The sequence below is a fragment of the Pan troglodytes genome, chromosome 15 (genome assembly GCF_028858775.2).
Source record: "Pan troglodytes isolate AG18354 chromosome 15, NHGRI_mPanTro3-v2.0_pri, whole genome shotgun sequence".
Lineage (NCBI taxonomy): Eukaryota > Metazoa > Chordata > Mammalia > Primates > Hominidae > Pan > Pan troglodytes.
The window spans coordinates 93,875,450-93,893,587 of record NC_072413.2 but is presented as its reverse complement, the minus strand read 5'-3'; the positions used below and the strand labels follow the sequence as shown (position 1 = coordinate 93,893,587).

Genomic DNA, 18,138 nt, shown 5'->3' with positions numbered 1-18,138 from the left:
CAGGGGCCCCCTGGCAGCATCTCAGTGTCATAGGGGACCTGTGTCCCCCCAAAAGATATGCTCAAGTCCTAACTGCTAGTACCTGTGACTTTGTTTGGAAATGGCATCTCTGCTGATGTAATCAAGTTAAAATCTGGTCACATGAGTCAGGGTGAGTAAACCCAATGACTAATGTCTTCATAAGAGAAAAAGAGAGGATTTGGACACAGACAAATAGATGCACAGGGAGAAGGTCATGTGAAGACAGGGGCAGAGGCTGGAGTGGTGCAGCTACAGGCAAGAATGCCAAGGATTGCGGGCAACCACCAGCAACCGGGAGGAGACAGGGATCCTGCTCTGGAGCCTTCCGATGGAGCACAGCCCTGCTGACACTTGGATTTCAGGCTTCCCATCTCCAGAACTACAAGGCCATACATTTCTGTTGTCTTAATCCACCCAGCTTTTGGTATTGTTATGGCAACCCTAGAAGACTAAGCACCCAGCTAGGACACGTAACAGACAACAGAGCCAAGATCAGGAACAGCCTCCCAACTGCATGTGTAGCGAGTGTATAGTAATAGGGAGATGAACTTGGCAGCAGAGACTCTGGTCCAATTCCTGCACCATCTCTCAGGAGCCGTGTGGCCCTGGGCAGGCTCCTGAGGGTGTCTGAGCCTTTTTCCTCATCTGCCATTTTGGGCCAGTAAGCCTTGCCCTATCCCAGACTTGCTAAATTTGACCTGTGCCCACGAAGGGGTTTTATAAACAGAACTTCTATGAATCGCAGGGCTCTTGTGGAGAGAGGGTGAAAATTATTCCAAAAGCCAGTGGTTTTCTCCAAAAAAGGAATCAACCGTCAAAGTTGACGTCATGAACACGACCGCTGGCAGCCTGTGTCTTCAGACTCGGAGGTGGGTGAGTGACAGGTTCCTCTCAAGCTCCAGGGAAAACCCCCGAGCAGGTGGGACCTTGGCTCTAGCTTCCGAATGGGGATGCACTTTCAGAAATCAGTACTTTGAGTGTGTCTGCATATGCCAAACATTTGCTCTATTTAAAAGTGTTTGCCAACACAGATTTCTAATTTGCGAATGTTAGTTCAACCTCCACGTGGCCGAAGGGCTATCTTTCTAAATCACAGACTAGATCATGTCGCTTCTCGGCCCCCCAGCTTCAGCAGGCTCCAGACACGGGTCGATTCTTTTTGCTGCTGTCTGGGTTGTATTATTGTTGTTAAAAATGATCTCTGAGGACTCCGAGCGCTGTGGGTCCCGGTGTAAGCCCACAGACCCGTTCAGCTCTGTGACCAAAGTCTCAGCTGTCAGGGGTGAAATGGGAAAACCAAGAACAATACACTCTGATTAATTTAATTACATTTGATTAATTTGATTAATGAATAAATTTAAAATACTTTTACGATTCTAATATTAAGGTCTTCCTGTTTTCTAAATTATTTATCACATGCTGATTAGAGAGGGCAGATTAAAATTGGGCAATCTTATACCAATTTCTCAACTAAACAAATATCCTCTTCTGTGGACATCAAAAGGCTGGCAACCACCACCCTAAACCAGGAATTGGTTTTGAGGCAAAGGTGTAGCGAACGTGCTATTTCTCTCTCCCCTCTTGCACACCCTACCTGGGGAGCCTGTCCCAGTGACAGCCTCGAGGGACAGCTTTCCCTACCATGTGACACCACCTCCCAGCCACAGCTGTTTACAGCAGAGGGCTCCTCACCAAGCCAGGCCACTCTACTTCTCTCCTGGGAAATTAGGCCCCGGGGAGATGGAGTGAGCTTTGAGGCCACACAAATGTAGGGTTGGGGCTGCCATACTGGGGTGACCATTGTTTGGCCATATGCTCAGAGGACGAGAAGAAAAACACGAAGTTGGAGAGGAAGGTTAGAGACAAAGGGTACAAGACGGTGAGACCCGGGGTTCCAGACAGAGACGAAGGAAAACATCCTGGTCGCTGATGGCTTCATTTCTCCTTCACGAAGCCAGACTACACTTCTTGCTTCGATTTCCATGAAATGCCAATTTCTTATTAAAAAAATCTCCCATTGCTGGGAAGCTAAAAAAGGAGAAGTGCTTGAGCCTAGGAATTCAAGGGTGTAGTGTGCAGTGATTGCGCCTGTGAATAGCCACTGCCTTCCAGCCTGGGCAACACAGTGAGACCCCACCCCTTGGGGAAAAAAATCTCCCATTGCTTAGAATCATTTGTCAGGTTTTTTTTGTTTTTTTTTTTTTGTCTTTGTGTCCCTCTAAATTCCATGAGGAAGGAGACAAGGTAGGCCTCGTGAAATGCTCACCAGTAAAAAGCTGTTTCCTAAATGGTTGAGTGGAGGATTCACGAATGGATGGGCTGGCTGGGGTGTCAGACGCAGGAGCCAGGAGAGCAGCCATCTCTGCACTGCCACCACCCCTGCAGGTGCACAGGAAGGGAGGCCCTTCCGGTACTCTGCTATGAGAGACCAGACAGAAGCCAGACAGGGGTGACGGCTCCGTGGGCTTACAGGGAAGATGAGTCTCTGCTTAAGTTCCTCCTCACGAGGGAGGTCTACCCTTGGTGAAGGACCAGGAGACAGGAAAGCCAGAGTTACGGGGAGCAGTCAGCTCCCAGTCACGGGGCTTGCCCAGGGTGCAGAGAACCTGAAAGTTCACAGCCTAGGAGAGGACAGCAGCCTGCTAAGTGGTGGCCAGGGCAGAAGAGTGAATAGTGGAGGCGGAGGAGGAGGAGGGGGAGGGAGAGGAGGGGGTGAGGGGTGAAGGGGGAAGGGCAAGCCAACTTCTCCTTCACATGCAGCAGGCACGGTGCCCAGGGCCCACAGAAATGTTCCAATTTAAAATCAGAAGGAAAACAATGAACTTCTGGGTAGAAGAAAATCTTTTAATATGTAACATTAATATGTTCATCTTTATATCAGCTCAGTCCTAAGAAATAATTTTTAATTTTTCTTTTTATGGTGGAAGAGGCCCATAATTGCCCAGGACCCAAGAAAGTGAGAATGTGGCTCCAGGTGAAGGGAAGGGAGGCCAGGGACAGCAGGGGAGGGGAGGGGAGGTGGTCTGCCCCAAGGGTTGGTATCAAGGCCTCTTTGAAGCTGAGAAGCAGCAGCTGGACTCGCACACAGCTCTGCTTCCTTCTTCAGAAAGGACATCTGAAGGGGAAACAGCTCACATGCTTACAGAGGTCCCGTTTCACGGGGCCCGTAGTGCTTCACACTTTACACTGCAGAGGGGTGACGGCCATGCTCAGGATCCGACACCCCACTCTGCTGCCTTGCAACGGTCTACCTTGTGTAAGTCACCTAAGCACTCCGTGGTGGCTTCAAACGTACTGGCATCCTTCGGCACTCCTCCCATCAAAGGATGGAGTCTAACTGCCCCCCCCATCCCCTCGAATATGGGCTGGCCTTAGGGACTTGCTTCTAAGGACATGCCGGAAGTGATACTATGTGACTTCTGAGGCTCAATCACCAAAGAGGATAGAGACAGACACCCCCACGCACTACAACCTCTTGCTCTCTCTTGGGTCAATGGAGACCTAGACTACAGGTAGGCAGTACGGCTACCCAGCCACACGGAGCGTCCACAGAGCGATGGAGAGTCTCAGCTGTGCCAGCCTCCCCACTCCCACCCTCAGGCTGTGCGCCCCTTCTCACTCAGGGGCCAGACATGCGAGTGAGGAAGCCTCCCAGATGATTCCAGCCCCAGTCACAGTCTGACTGCAACCTCACATGAGGCCCGCAGCAAGGCCACCTAGCTGAGCAAAATAAGTGATTGTTCATGTTCAAAACCACTATCTGAGGTGTTTTTGTATGCACCAATATATACTCGAAGGCTTAGTATTTTCATCTGTAAAATGGGAATAATAAAAGTAACTCCTTTATCAAGCTATTGTACACATTCAGTGAAAGAGTCCACGGAAAGGACTTACTGCACAGGGTCCCTACCCCAGTAAGCACCCAGCAAATATTAATCAAAGCTGGGATTACCATTAATTGTTGTTATTATGCCCATTTCTCAGAAGAGAAAACAGGACTCATAAAGGCTGAAGCAAATTGTCCAAGAATCACACAGGGAATTAGAGGATAAGCTCAGATTTCAATCCAGGTCTGTCCAGTGCTTCACGATCTGACTCGAAGAACAGCTTCAAATAAAAGGTGCATGTCCCCCAAAGTGACTGTGACAGCCATCAAAATCCTGTTGAAGAACTGCCATTCCAATGGTGAGATTGTAGGCACAGAGTGCCGCCAGCCAAGTGCAGCAGAATCTGGGAGGTACTAGGTCCTTGCCCAGGAAAACAAAAGGAACTGAGGTCAGATGCTCAAAATGTCTTAATAATAATTACCCTGAATAACCACACAGAACTCATACATTTTCTACACTGTTTTGTCATCCATCATCTGGTCGGGTCCCCAACCCATGAGGATAGTTTTTATAGCTTTACTCTCCTCTTTCATTAAAATGTGAGTCAATAAGGTGGTGAAACCTATGAAATGTGCCAGCAGGTAGATTAGTACTGTCCGAAACTGCAATAATTTATGGACCTCCCAAGATTATTTATCCAATACATATATTTACTAAGTTTGGGGGTAATAACCTGGGAAAGTTTGCAAACAATTCCTTTATGTTGCACGGGGCTGTGACGGATGCATTTTATGAGCAGGAACTGTACTTACAGATCTGCCTAATAAAGTGCTGAAGGTTTGACTGTTTTGAAGTCAGCCAGCAGAGCTGTCATCAGCTTCTTATGCATTTAGGACAACCTACTTGATAAGGTGAGAAACAGTCAGGAGCACCAGGCTGCCCCAAAAGCTCAGTCAGACTGACCGCTGCACAAGTCCCTTTGCACACTGCATCCCCCATCCAGTCACTAACAGGCCAGGAGTGACTTCCAGGTGCCAAGCAAGGTTCACCCCAGGTACTGAGGATCCAGGGAAGAGACAGTTGAAAGAAGGAGATGGAGCCAGCAATGATGATCTCATGAGATGGTTTGGCTTAAACTTATGTATGTACGTAAGTGTGCACCAGGGGCTCTGAGAACCAGGATGAAAGGCTTTCCCAGGACCTGATGGTGCATTTCAGGAGCCCTAGAGCTCCAAAGAGAGAACTCAGCCCCATCGATTTCCATGCCCAGATCCTGACAACCATTCTAATCTGCTCTGATAACTTGCTACTAAATTCCTTTCTCTGCTTGCATTCAACTTCCACACAAGCTTCAGAAACCAAGAAGCAAACAAAAGGCCAGACATCTAGGGGTCATGCCCAGCCCCCTGGCTCAGGGCCTGGGTTCCAAGAGGGAAGACAGATGAACAAGGAGAAAGCCACATCCTCCATGCCTGGTGGGCAGCGAGGCAGTGTGAGGACAAACTGTCCATTTCCAGGTGGACTGCTGCCAGCAATGGGCACTGGGCATTGGCCGGCCTCAGGGATCATGACCGACTCCAGAGTGATTTCATGTGCTACTCGGCCACAATTCCACTTCTCTTCTCTTGGCCTCAATTTGTTGACCTGTAAATGGGACCCATGGAGGGTGGAATTGCATTCCCTTCCCAGGCCCATGTCCTGGGGCGGGGAACCCTCCAGAGGACGGCAATCTTCACTAGGAGGCTGACTGCCTGGGATGCCGTGCCCTTGGCACCATCTGGCAGTCAGCCAGTCGTGAAGAGGGCTCTCTGCCAGGCCCAGACTCCACAGAAAACAGCTAAGAATTTGCCCACTGGCTTGTGGAACATGCTTTTCTGTCTCTCCCTCTTCCTTAGCAATAGGAAGGTGAAGTTCAAGGGTAGTATAACCACCCGTGACCCTGAGACACTCTTCCCTTCTTCATGCTCCCTTTGTCCAGCCAGCTCTGCAAAAGTCACTGGCCCTGCTGAGCACATTGATTTCAAAGCAAATGGTCACTGAGCGGCACACGCCTTGATTCCAGACCGTGTCCCCCTCTCCTACCCACTGAGCCCACTGCTGGGGGAAGCTCAGGGAAGCTGGCGGGCAAATGTGTGCCCTGGATTCTCTCAGCTGTGGATGTAGGTCTGGGAGCATTGTTTTTAGGCCAGGAGCAGCCTGAATGCATTTGCAGAGGCACAGGGAGACCCATGGCTCAGTGAATCAGGCTGGGACACTGCCCGCTCCATTTCCTGTTGGCTAGAGTCCACGATGGCTGGGCAGCAAGTGCTGAAGCCAGCGGCTACCTTGCTTTCCTTCCGAGCCCCAGCAGGGCTGGTGGAGTTGGGGTCTGGGCAGCAGGGCCCAGAGGATCAGACAACAGATACAGACAAGCAGAGACACTGCAATCAGAGAAACGGTGCCTGAGGTTACACCCGGGACAACCATGCTCATTCCCACACAGTATTTCTTCCTGAACGTTTTACACATCTTCACTATCCTATAATATAGAGGGTACAGGGGGTCATAAACAGGGCTACCAGCTATCTTTTTAATGCAAATCCTGAGTCAAACCCCTCCCACAGTTCCCTGTTACCTGTAAGACATGGAACCCTCCTTAATCTAGCATTCAAGACCCACTCCCATCTAAGCAGGAGTGACCCAGCCTTGTCCCTGCCTTGCAGCCTCAGCCTGACTCTACAGACCTATAACACAGTCCCCTCTCCCCAATAAACAGGCCTCTGTGCTTCTGCTCACACTTGCCCTCCTACCTAGAAGGCCTTTCCCGCTCAACTCTGCTCAAGAAATTCCTTCTCGTCTCTCAGGGCTCAAGTCAAACGCCTCCACCCTCCCCCGGCCAAACCCATCTTTCCTATCTCTGCCTTCTCAGAGCACGTCAGTCACTCTAATTAGCTACAGGTAGTTACGTAACACGTTTCCCCAACTGTCTCTGAAACCATAAAAGGCAGGGAACATCTCCACTTTCATCCTCCACCCCACTTTGCTAATGGCCTCTCAGTGAAGGCTTGGTCAATGTGTCCAGAGAAAGCATCCCAAAGAAGATTGATGCTGAGCGTGAAAATGCTTCCCTCCTTACGATTCAAGGTAAGGCATCTGCAATGTCAGACCCAAAAGTATCTGAAGTTTTCCTGGCCTTTTTCACTCATTTGCACTGCTGGGCAGGCTGGCTTTCAGAAAACCAAGCCCTGGCCCCACGCGCTGAGCACGCATCCCATCTGAGAGACCCCACAGATCTTCCAGTTAGGCACTCAGCTCGCCTTGAAGGTTAATCTCACAACATGGTCCATCTTTCCCTCCTACTTGCCAAGGGATTGATCCTTTCGAGTGCAGTTTGCTTAACCTAGGCCCCAAGAGGGCTGCTGTTGATACACAGGCCAGAGCAACTATTTCTCAGTAGGAGGGGAAAAAAAAGGCCAGAGAAATACTTTCCAGACCACATTGTTTCATCTATAAGCAAGAGCGGCAGTCGGAGATACAACCACGCAGACACAGATTGTGGGGACCGCAGTGTTTGGACGTAGCAGGTGTCTTGTGAATACTTGTGGAAAGAAGAGGAGGAGGGATGACAGGGCCCTGGGATCAAAAGTGGCTGAGTTAATAGTCCAGCCCAAGAGGGTTGCAGTCTATATCCAGAAACTTCCTCGAAAAAAAGTTCTAGAGCCACTTTGACAATGCAGTCCCATGATGAGTCACCCTGTAACACGGTGCCTAGACTTAAAGAGCTGCTCCTAAATTTACTTTTACTATGGTGGTGGGCAGGCCCAGAAACAGATTTGCCCAAGTGGGTTTACAAGTGTCAGTCTGCAGGGCTTTTCAGCATAGTGGCAAGACAGAAAACAGAGCTTCACAGGGTTGTGCCCCACCTACCGGGGCTGGCACCCTGCCTTGCCAGTCCCCAGGTCCTGTGGCTCCTTGGAGTGAATGCCTGGCAGCTGGGTGGGTTCTAGGGCTGTGACATGAAGAGGGAAGCAAGGGGGCAGGTGGTGGGAGAGGAGGTGAGATGGAGGGCCAGATCATGCAGGGCCCTGAGGGTCACCTTAAGGTCCCTGACTATTGGGCACAGGGGGCACTGAAGCTCTCCCAGCCGAGGAGAAATGAGATCCTTTAAAAGGCTCACTCTGGCTACCATACGGGAAACAAACTGTAGTGCACAGAGGAGGAGCGGGAAGCGTGGTGAAGAGAGAGTCGATTGGCTTGGACAGCACGGCGGTGGGTGAAGGTGGGAAGAGTGGCCAGCATGGGGGTGAGTGCCACATTCTGAGTCCTTTAGAGCAGGGAGGGGCATTACTGATTCGACACCCATGAGAACCAGTGCTTCTTGAACACCACTGTGCTCAAGGTGAGAGTGACCTGGAAGCATGTTAAAAATATAGATTCTGGGCACCCCCATCCCCAGGAGTTCTAATTTGGCAAGTCTGCAGCAAGGTCCACCCATATGCATTTTAATAAGCTCACCTGGTGTTTCCATGGAAGTGGTCCCTGGATCACACTTGGAAAAAACCTGCAGTGACCCAATCTTTGCACTTGAAACCAGTGAAGGGTCAGAGTGGCTGCGGGGGAGCGGGGGTGGCTTGGCCCTAGGCACCCAGGTGAGAGGAGAGAGAAGGCCCCCTGCCTCCCAGCCTGGGCTCTCCCCACCAGCCCCAGCGTGCCTCCAAGTCTGCAACAGCTAAATCCTCCAGATTCTGAACAGACCCCTTAAAAAAGGCAGAGGGTGACGCCCCAGGCCTACTGAAACAGTAGCAGCCTATGACACACTACAGCTGTCTGTGTCCACCTCTGCAGCCTCAATGCCTAGCAGTGCCTGGACCAGAGCTAGTGCTCCATAACTGTTTGTTAAACTGTTGTCCCTGACATCTGTCTGAGGAAAGGATGATGGTGTGTGTTGGGGGGGTGGATCCTAGTAACCAGACAGGACCAGAGAGAGGCCTGCTCTGTGGAGGAGACAGCTCCATGCCTGCACAGATGGACAGAGCCACTCTCAACCGCCACAGGGATGTCCTCGAGCAGACTGGAGGACAACCAGCCCTGCTGTAGAAGATGCATCTACAGAGAATTTTCAGACCGAAGCAATGTTATCTTGTCAGTAAAACTGAGAGAGGAACAGTCTCAACATTCCCTTTTAGAAGTCGGGTGTATTTTTCCACTCCTCCTTTTCAGACGAAGAACACGGGATGTGGTTTTCACGTCTACCTTTAGACTTGAACACTGCAAAACTGGACGTACTGTTTTAGAAGTATTCAATAAAGCCCTCTGAACAAGTTAAAGGATACTGTATCCATTCATAAATCATTTTAAACTTGCACGTGATGCTCTCAGGGGCATTCATTTTATTTAAAAATATAAGACTTATCAATATTGATCATTTAAAAAATGACTGTCATTATCATCCATTTTCTGAATTAAAAGAATCAAGAAGTGGATCAGGATCCCCAGACCATATTAGCAGATAGAGGCGGAGAAATGTGGCAGGTTGGGAAAAATGCCCTGGGCATTCTCTGTTTGCTATTTTGCTCGGTGATGCTAAATGAGGTACATACAGCAGCTCATCATAGATTATTAAGAAACAGAAGCACCTGGAAATACACTGACCCTCACCAAGGCCACCACCTGACCTTGGGAGTCAGGTTTCAAAAACGCGGGTCCACCAAGGCATTTAGCCTAGCCTCTCTCAGCCACCACGAAGGACTTAGGAAGGCGAAAGTTTTTAACTACATGAAGTGCCATCTGCACTTGTCATAAGCCACATACAAAAACAACAAGAAACACAGCTAAATTTCTTAGTGAATTTATTCTGTGCTTCTCGTTGCTGGAAACGGGTGTGAAATCGTTTCTACTACCACGCCCTGAATAAGTGTTCGCAGTAATCACGTATCAGAGGCCATGAACTTCTCTGTCTTCTTATCTTATCCTCTCTAGTGACTCTGCAAAGCTACTCTTGCATTTTCTACTTTTTAGTAACTACACATATTAGAAATCTAGCCCAGAGCTGAAGCCCTGGGGCACCTGTTCTCTCAAAGTTTGGGGGCAGAAGATGCAGATTCCATGGGCCGCACCGAGGACACGCAATGTTATTCCTCATTTACCAAATCAAAAACTTGTGCTGACTGCTGAGATGTGGTATTTTAAAGATTGTAGATGAAGCATAGTCAAGCTTTCTAACTCATTCTGTCTGCTTTTTCTCATTCATCACCTATCAACAAACTTGAAGCTTTTGGCATATAAGCAGCTCAGTGATCCAAGGGAGACGGAAGGAGGGGTCTGTTGGTGAAGACGTCACTCACATGACACAGGCAAGGCCAGCGTCAGAGACAGAAACATTTTCAACTGCTGGTGAAGAAACCCAGCCTGAGTATCGTTAGCAGAATGTAAAGCCACGCAATGGGGCGACAGAGTATTTCAGGGATTTTCCTTTGCTCTTTGTAAATTGAGTGTTACCGACAGGACTCTGGAATCTCCGGTCCTGGGAATGGTGGATGCTTGGCCAGCTCTGCACACTTACAGCGAAGAACAGCAGCAGCTATACTCACATGGGTGACCTTCCGAAGGCCATCCCCAACCTCAGCTACGACGGCATCTCTACTCGGTAACGTGAAAAGTTCCTTGAGACCTACCTTTCCTCCCGAGTCCCAGAAACTCCTAAGAGCTGCAGGTGAACCGTGAAGGTCTTACATGTGTTCCTCTGAATACCTTCTCTAGTCTGTTGTTTGGGGGAGGATTAACTCATGGGCATCCTGGAGGAGGAGAAACAGTTCTTTTGAAAGCTGTTACATAACTTTTATTGTGTCCCGTTTTCAGGAGGAGCAGCCTAGCGACAACTCCTCAGACTGACGTCGCATACGTCAGTTTGTGTTCACCTCCCACAAAACCCCAGGGGGATGAATGTGGGACCCAGGAGAATTCTTTCAGCTTTTCCCAAAGAATCACCAGCACTAACCCTGTTAGGGTTACACTTGGCTTATTTAGGAATCTTTTTGGAAATCGACACGTTTGACTTCGTGTAGTTAAAAGAAATCTAATGCATTAACAAAAATCCTGGTGAATTTAGAGGTTTTATTGACAGCAAAATCACCTCCGTATGCTACTTACGTCAAATCATCTGCATGCTTTTTTTAGTGCCATGGTTATCTAGAAATTGGGGAGGAAGGACACAATTTGGTTGCCAGACAGACACACTGCAGCAGCAGTGGAAATGAGGTCCAGCACGGGTTGATTTAAACCCCAGCAGAGTCCATTTAAAACATTGCATGGTTCTGCCATTCAATAATTATTAGAGACTAAGAAAGACACTTCAGCTCTCTGAGCCTGGGTTCCTCATCTAGAACACAGGGTTCACAATGTCTACTTTGCAGAGTTGCAAGGACAAAGTGTTTAAGGGCTGGTGGTTCCTTTCTCATGCCCTCTCTATCTGAAAATGACTGCAGCTTCACCAGGGAGCCTGACCTCAGACAACACACTTCCTTAGATGTTACAAGGGAAGCCTACACACAAAACCTGGCAAAAAATACCACTGCCAAACTGACAAGCTTCTTCCCCACCATTTCCCAGCTTCAGCTGAGTTCAAGGCTCTAACTAAAGTACTCTCCATTTTCAAATTACATACTTCCCCTTCCTTACCTTCCAGGAATAGCCTGAGATTGAGGCAGAATCTCCAAGTCCCCTGAACCCTAAAGCTACACAGATAGAATGTCATAGTCTTCTTACCCCATTGACCCAAATTACATAATGGTTCTTGCATCTTCTGCCACATGGATCCTAGAGAGGGTCGTGGCTCATTCTAGTTCTCTCAGATTTGTGCTGAGCCTCTACCGTGCAAGGGGACTCTGATAGGGAAGCCGGCATAATCAGGATGGATCAAAGCTCCATCCTCCTTCACACACTCAGGGTACGGAGTCTCCACTTGGGGTAATAAACAGCATATTTTCTATAATCACCAATTTCTTATTGTTTATAGGAATGTCTAATTGGAACGTTACGTAACCTTAAAGTACAGAGCATTCTGGAGGTATTAATAACCAGCTATACCCAAATTTTGAGGATTCTTCAAACTTAGAGTTTGGAGGGCGATATCTGGTACCAATACACACACATATACATGCAAACGTACACACCCATTGCATATATGTAAACCCAGACCCAGCAAATGGAAATAATTTGCCCAAGGCCACAAAGCCAATGAACAACTGAGTCGGGAATAAACCCCAGGTTTCCTGGCCTATGGAAGCTGCTGTTTTCCTCCATACTCCGATCAGTCCAGGTGTGCATCCTCACTGATGCAGAAACGCCACAGCACTCAGGCTGTGTCCCCATGATGCTAAGTGTGGCAGCTGCAATCATGAAGGCATGGTCTCAAGCCCTGACTTAGAAGAGTAAGCAAACAAGGGAAATGTCTCATCACTGTTATTTACTTACGATACATAACCCTCTTGTTCTCCCAAAAGAAATCCAAGGCACTTAAAACATATTTTAACATGAGGCCATTATATGTATGGTGTGGAAGAGTTCAGCTTAGAGATCTTACAGAAAAAAAAAAAAAAACTGGATTTAAGACAAAGAAAAACTGAAAAGGAAGAATTTATTCTTGATGGCTTATTTTCACATGGGGAGAAAAAAGGCAAAAAATATGAGAAAACTAATGAATTAAAAAATAAATATCAGTAACAAGAGTAATGTTTTGTGATGTAATCCAGCTTTGGCTGTGAGTAGTATGATCTATGACACAAAAATCGTTATTTCATAATTACCTCAGCATTTTCAAAAGCAACTTAACGAAGATTGTTTCTCTGCATTCATTTTTATTCAAAACCTTACCAGTTAATCATGAGAAGCTAAAACACACAATGCTGGGAGATTAATATCCCTACATAAGATGCATTATTTTTCCTTTGCAGACCCCTATGAGCCTGTCAAAAATGAAAGCTTTGCTCTGGTTTTGTGAATTTCAAACAGTCACAAGACCCGCTGAGAGCCGAGTTTCTGGGAAAAAGGTGGGACATGCCCGTTTCATTTGGGATTCGGCAACACTTTAAGAGGTTCATTAATCCACATCTTAAAAAGACCAATGACAACCCCATTAACGACCCATAGGTCAAAGTGATGGATTTAGCTCTAATCCACAGCCAAAAACTAACTCAGGGTCTGAACATCCTTCAGCCCATCTTCCCTGTCCCAGCCCCTCTGCAGCCAAGCTAAGGCCGGCTCCACGCATCGCTAATATACTCAGCAAACAATGCAGTTGGAAGAGTCTAAAAAAAAAATCACTTTATTTATTTGCAGTAATTGTTTGTGCTGGGAATGTTTTACCCATGCAAATATGATTGATTATTTTTGGAGGGGCAGGAAAAGCTCACCAGCTTGCTGCTTTCTAGCCTGCTGGGCATCTTCTTAATGCATTGTATGTCATCAGTTCTTAGGAGCTAATGTCATCTCTCCTACTGAAAGGCCTAACCTATCCCACAACCCCAGTCTGGTAGCTTGGAACAGTTTATAGCCACTATGTGTTAGCCCAGTAAATAATCTATTAAGCACAGCTCAAGCCTCACGTCTTTTGGGCTGAACCTGAATCTCACAGCTCCCTGGAAACCAAGTCCTCTTCTTGGAAATCAACAACCCATTCAGTGTAGAATGTTCGTCCAAATGACTGGACTAAGACACCCTAGCTCAAGCCTGTAACTTACTAGTTTTGTCACTCATAGAATCATTTAGCTGAAGGGGGTCTGAAGGGCTGGTCAGTCCACCCTTGCTCTTTACTAACAGAGACACAGAGGCCCCTACTGCTAAGGGACTTTCTCTGCACCAACACAAATGTACATGTAGACAACTGAGCTCAACACTGTGACTTCACCAATGGAACAAGCCCCTCAGACCAGGATCAATTGATTCCAGGTGGCTTGCCCCTTCAGGAACTAAATGCACTTAAGCAAACAGTTAACTAAATGCACTTAAGCAAACAGTTAACTAAATGCACTTAAGCAAACAGCTAACAGCGGCAAGCCAGAGAACTGGGGGCATGCATCAGGCATCGTATCTGCGTTAAAACTCCTTTTCTTTGGGGCTCAGAAGTGTTTGGGGCTCAGAAGTTCTGCTGACACTGAGGGCTGGCAAATATGAGCCAACACTGGGCCAGCCCCTGCACAGTGGCCATCTGGGATCAGCCCCCGCTCCGGTTAAGTAATCATCTCCAAGATTTACAAAACCAGGGGCAGGTAACCTTGATGAGCCCTGCCCCCAGGGAAAGGTTTAGGATGCAGTTCTGAGGCCTAGCATGTGCTGGGCACACAGGAGGAACCACTGTCCTTTCCATCCTTCAGGAGGACTGGGAAAACCCAGGAAAGAGAACACCTAGGAAAACATATTATCCTCTCACCTGAACTAAAAAGTAGCTTTACACTTGGAGTACACATTAGGGGTTGGCAGCAGCGTGATGGCAGGATGGACAAAAAGTGCTTGCTACAGGCAATTTATTTCATCAGAACACATACTCATTGGAGCAAGTATTTTCACACACATGCAATGACTCTTGAGACGGAAGCAGTTAGTAGAAGAAATGAGACAGGTGTGTTTGTTACAAAGGGAACAGTCTGGCAGGGAAGTAGGGTACCCTGGTTTCCAATCCTGGTCTCCCACTTCCTAACCTTGTGACCTTGATTAAGTCATTCAACCTCTCTAAGCCTCAGTTTCCTCATCTGGGCCAAGGAGAAACGGGGACCTATTTCCCAGAGCGGCTTTGAGGCACACTGCCCGGCACGGCCTGGACACCCACTAAATAAGAGTTGTTGCCCCCAGATGCTAAGTCTGAACCCAGCTGCATACACATGCCGTTATCTAGACCAGACAGGTCTCCCGCCTGCATGTCAAACCCACATCTTTCTCCAGAAGGCAGAAGAAAGCACCAGGTCTGCCCGGGCAGTTCAGCCTCCAGGCGGGGCTTCGGGGCAGGGGAAATTGAACGATTCAATCGGAAGCCCCGAATGTTTCCAGGCTGTAAGTGGGGAAGGAGGGTAGGACAGGGGCCCTGAGGCGGCCTCCGGGCCCTGCGAAGGGAGCTTTGTTCGCGAGGCGGAGGGCCTGGCTTACCGAGAAGCGCATCCGGAGGCGGTTGAGGGGCGCGCGGGGCACGCAGCAGAGCCACAGCCCGGCCCGGACCCGGAGCGCCGGAGCCGCAGGAAGGCGAGGAGGAGGAAAAAAAGGAGGCTGCCGCCGGCTCCTGCCTCATTCTCCCGGGCAGCGTTGACCCGCTGGCCGCCGCCGGATAGGGCTGGCCGCCCGGCGCGGGACCCCGTGCGCGCTGCTCATGTCCCCGTCTGCCGCTGGCTAGGTGTGCGCGCAGCCTGCTGGTCTCTGGGCGGCACCCGGGGGCTCCCCATGCCCCGCGCCGGGGCTCGGCGGGAGGACCTCGGAGAGGCAGCGCGGAGGGAAAGAGAGAGAAACAGCATGAGAACGCGCAGAGCTGCACCCCGCGGGGGCCGGGCGCCAGCAGCACCGCGCTGCCCCACCCACGGCGCCTCTGCTCCCCGCGCTGCGCGCCCAGCGGGGCGCCGAGCCCCAGAAACTTTAGCACATGGCCGGTCCGGCGGCCGCGGTGGCCGTAGCTGCCCTGCTCTTCGAGCGCCCCCCACTGTTTCCTGCCCCAGCCCCAGAGCGCAGCTTACCAGCGGCGACCGCGACCGCAGCGGCGGGGCGCCCACCCGGCCGCAAGCAGAGCAGTGCGCACCTGCGGGAAAGGAGGAAGGGGCTGGCGGCGTCGGGGTCCCTGCAGGGGAGGGGCACCTCGGCGGCAGCAATCGGCGCAGGTTAAGGCATTCTGGGCCGGGGCTGCGCGCGAGCCAGGTGGTGGCAGGCCGGGATTGGGGAGGGTCTCTGCGCCCCCAGCCCCGCGGCGCCGCTGCTGACGACGCGCGCGGGCTTCCCCGGCCCCGCGTCTGCGGAGCCAGCCCCGTTACCTAGCGACTCGCTCCGGGGAGCCCACGCTGACGCGCGCTGCGAGCCGGGCTGCGGCAGCCGAGGGGCGGGGAGGGAGGGGAGGGGGAGCTCCAGTGCGGGGAGGGCCGGCGGCTGCGGCCGAGCTCCTCCCTCCGCCTCCCTTTCCGCGTTGGGGAGGGGGCCCGGGAAAGACGTGGCCTCCGCCTGGCCCTGGAGGATGGGAGGCCTTCGCGGGGCGGGGGGGACGGAGGGAGGCACTGAGTGCCCCTGTCCCCGCAGTGGGGATGCAGCAGCAGGTGGCGGCTATGTGGCCTGTGGAGGCTCGGCACCCAGAGGCGCGCGGTGAGCCCGCCCCGGCGGGAGCGTGGCGAATGTGGCTGTGGGCGCGCGGGTGTGTGGGACACGCTCCCACCCACGTGGCGTACATGGGGACCTGGGGACGCGGGTGAAAGAGGCGCCTCCTCCTTCCTCTGGTCTCTCTCCCTCCTTCCTGGACATTTTGCTCCTGCGCTGTCTCTTTCTTCATCATGGAAGCCCAGGTTGCTCCGTTCCCCACTCCCAGCTCCTTATATCTTCCAGGGAACAGGCGGATGGCCTGGCAGCTGAAGGTAGTTAAGTCGTGGTCAAATCACTATACCCCCAATCCCTGCCGCCCTTTGGCGCCTCCCCAACCCATCCCCATGTCCAGTTGCCGGCCTTGTAGGCCCTATAACCTGCCTCGGGGCGCCTTCCACTTTCTTGGAAGACTTGGGACCTCTGACACAGACTGGGGTTCAAATCCAGGCCCCTCCAATTGCTTTCAGTACGCAGGACATTTTAACGTCTTCAGGAAGATGGAGTCCTTGTCTCCAAAGGTCATAGCTAAGTACTAGTACCTAAGGCCTTCCATGAATGTGAACATGATTTTCTAGAAGATAAGCAGCCTGTCTCCTGGTCTCTGGGACCTCACCAAAATCCACCCCAACATCCAGGGAAGTAAGGCAAGTGCCGGGAAACATGGTCAGAGCAAGCAGCGACCATGGTCTCTATCGACGAGGAGGCAAATTGCCCAGGTCCGCTGGGTGCCTCAGAAGCAGAGCTGGGGGAAGAACCCAGACATCCTGGTTAGCAGGTTCCCAGGGCCCACCGCTGTGCCCCTTCCCCAGTTGGATGGTGCAAGGAACCTTCTGCCCCTACTTCTCAGAAGATCCTCCTGCCTACCAAAAGGCTGCTTCCCTCCCATCCCTGCTACAGAATAGGAATCACCTACCACCTCGTCCACAACACCAACCCATACCCTCCCTAGCTGGCCTTTCTGTCTTCCTCTCTGGTATGGATGTGGGGAGAAAGATGCAGAGGAGAGACTCAGCAGAGATTTAGGGGAATCAGGCCTGCCCAGGAACACCCACACCCCAGCCCTGCAGCTCTACAGGACAGAGTCCCTCCATGAGGGGCTTTGGGAAACAGCAGAGTCTGAGTGGTTTTTGTTGGCTTAGTGACAAGACATTTCCTCCAATTATTATTATTATTGAGATGCCAGTAACTCCTATTGAAAAACCCTGCAAGTCCATGGAAACAGAAACCTGTGTCTTAAGAAACCAGGGTCCAAAGGCCACACTTTTCTGAGAAAAGCACTTTGCATCCCAGCCTGTGTGTAACAGTTGCATTCCAACATTTTCCGGCGAAATTGGGAGCAATATCTCTGAATTTCCCAACCAGTTATTATGGGTAGTTGCAGACAGGGAGCTGGTCCCCAGAAACTCCAGAAGGACTATTTCTATGTGCCAAATTGGCTGCCGGCTCTTTCTTCAGCCCCAATTTCCCAATCTGCAGGTAGAGTTTGACACCTAATTTGGTCAGGGAGCCCAGTGCTTACAATAAATGAAACCTCAGAGCTTGGATTCCATGCGTCCCACTATTCCAGGAAACAAAGCAGCCTGTAAGGAAGTGCGATTTGACGGCACAAGTGTCTCATTCATGGTTTGCAGAGATTTGAAAAATGTTGTTTAAGCATAGCAAAAGCTGGCACATACATCTTTTATTGGTGTGTGCATGCATGGGGGAAAAGGCAGCAGGGAAGACTCCTACATTGCATATTCATTCTTCATGTTTTTCTCAAATAATAGGAAGTGGGGAGTGCACAGGAAAGCCAGGATTGAGGAAGCCCATGATCCCTGTGGCCACACAGGGATTGTTCCTCAGCAATGCAGTGGAAGAACATCACCCTAAATTTGTAAGGAGTATCTACTGAAGTCAGGCACAGTGTTAGACACCAGGGATGCAAAAATGACTTAGATAAGTCCTCTGTCTTCTGGGTCCTCATAGGGGCTTTTACTGAGGGCTTAACCCA

General features: G+C 50.4%; 1 protein-coding gene across 2 annotated transcripts in view; it reads right to left on the bottom strand.

The window, feature by feature from the left end:
• Window positions 1-15,508, bottom strand: part of TUNAR (TCL1 upstream neural differentiation-associated RNA) — a 48,949-nt gene extending 33,441 nt beyond the window's left edge. The window contains exons 1-2 of one of the 2 annotated variants that reach the window (XM_054665669.2): window positions 14,964-15,508; window positions 10,502-10,621 (exon numbers count right to left, since the gene is read on the bottom strand). Coding sequence is in view for 1 of the 2 variants with exons in the window: in NM_001416146.1 (NP_001403075.1) it covers window positions 14,964-14,975 (12 nt within the window). In the remaining variant the exon portion in view is untranslated. 2 annotated transcript variants of the gene reach the window in all.
• Window positions 15,509-18,138: the final 2,630 nt, after the last annotated feature.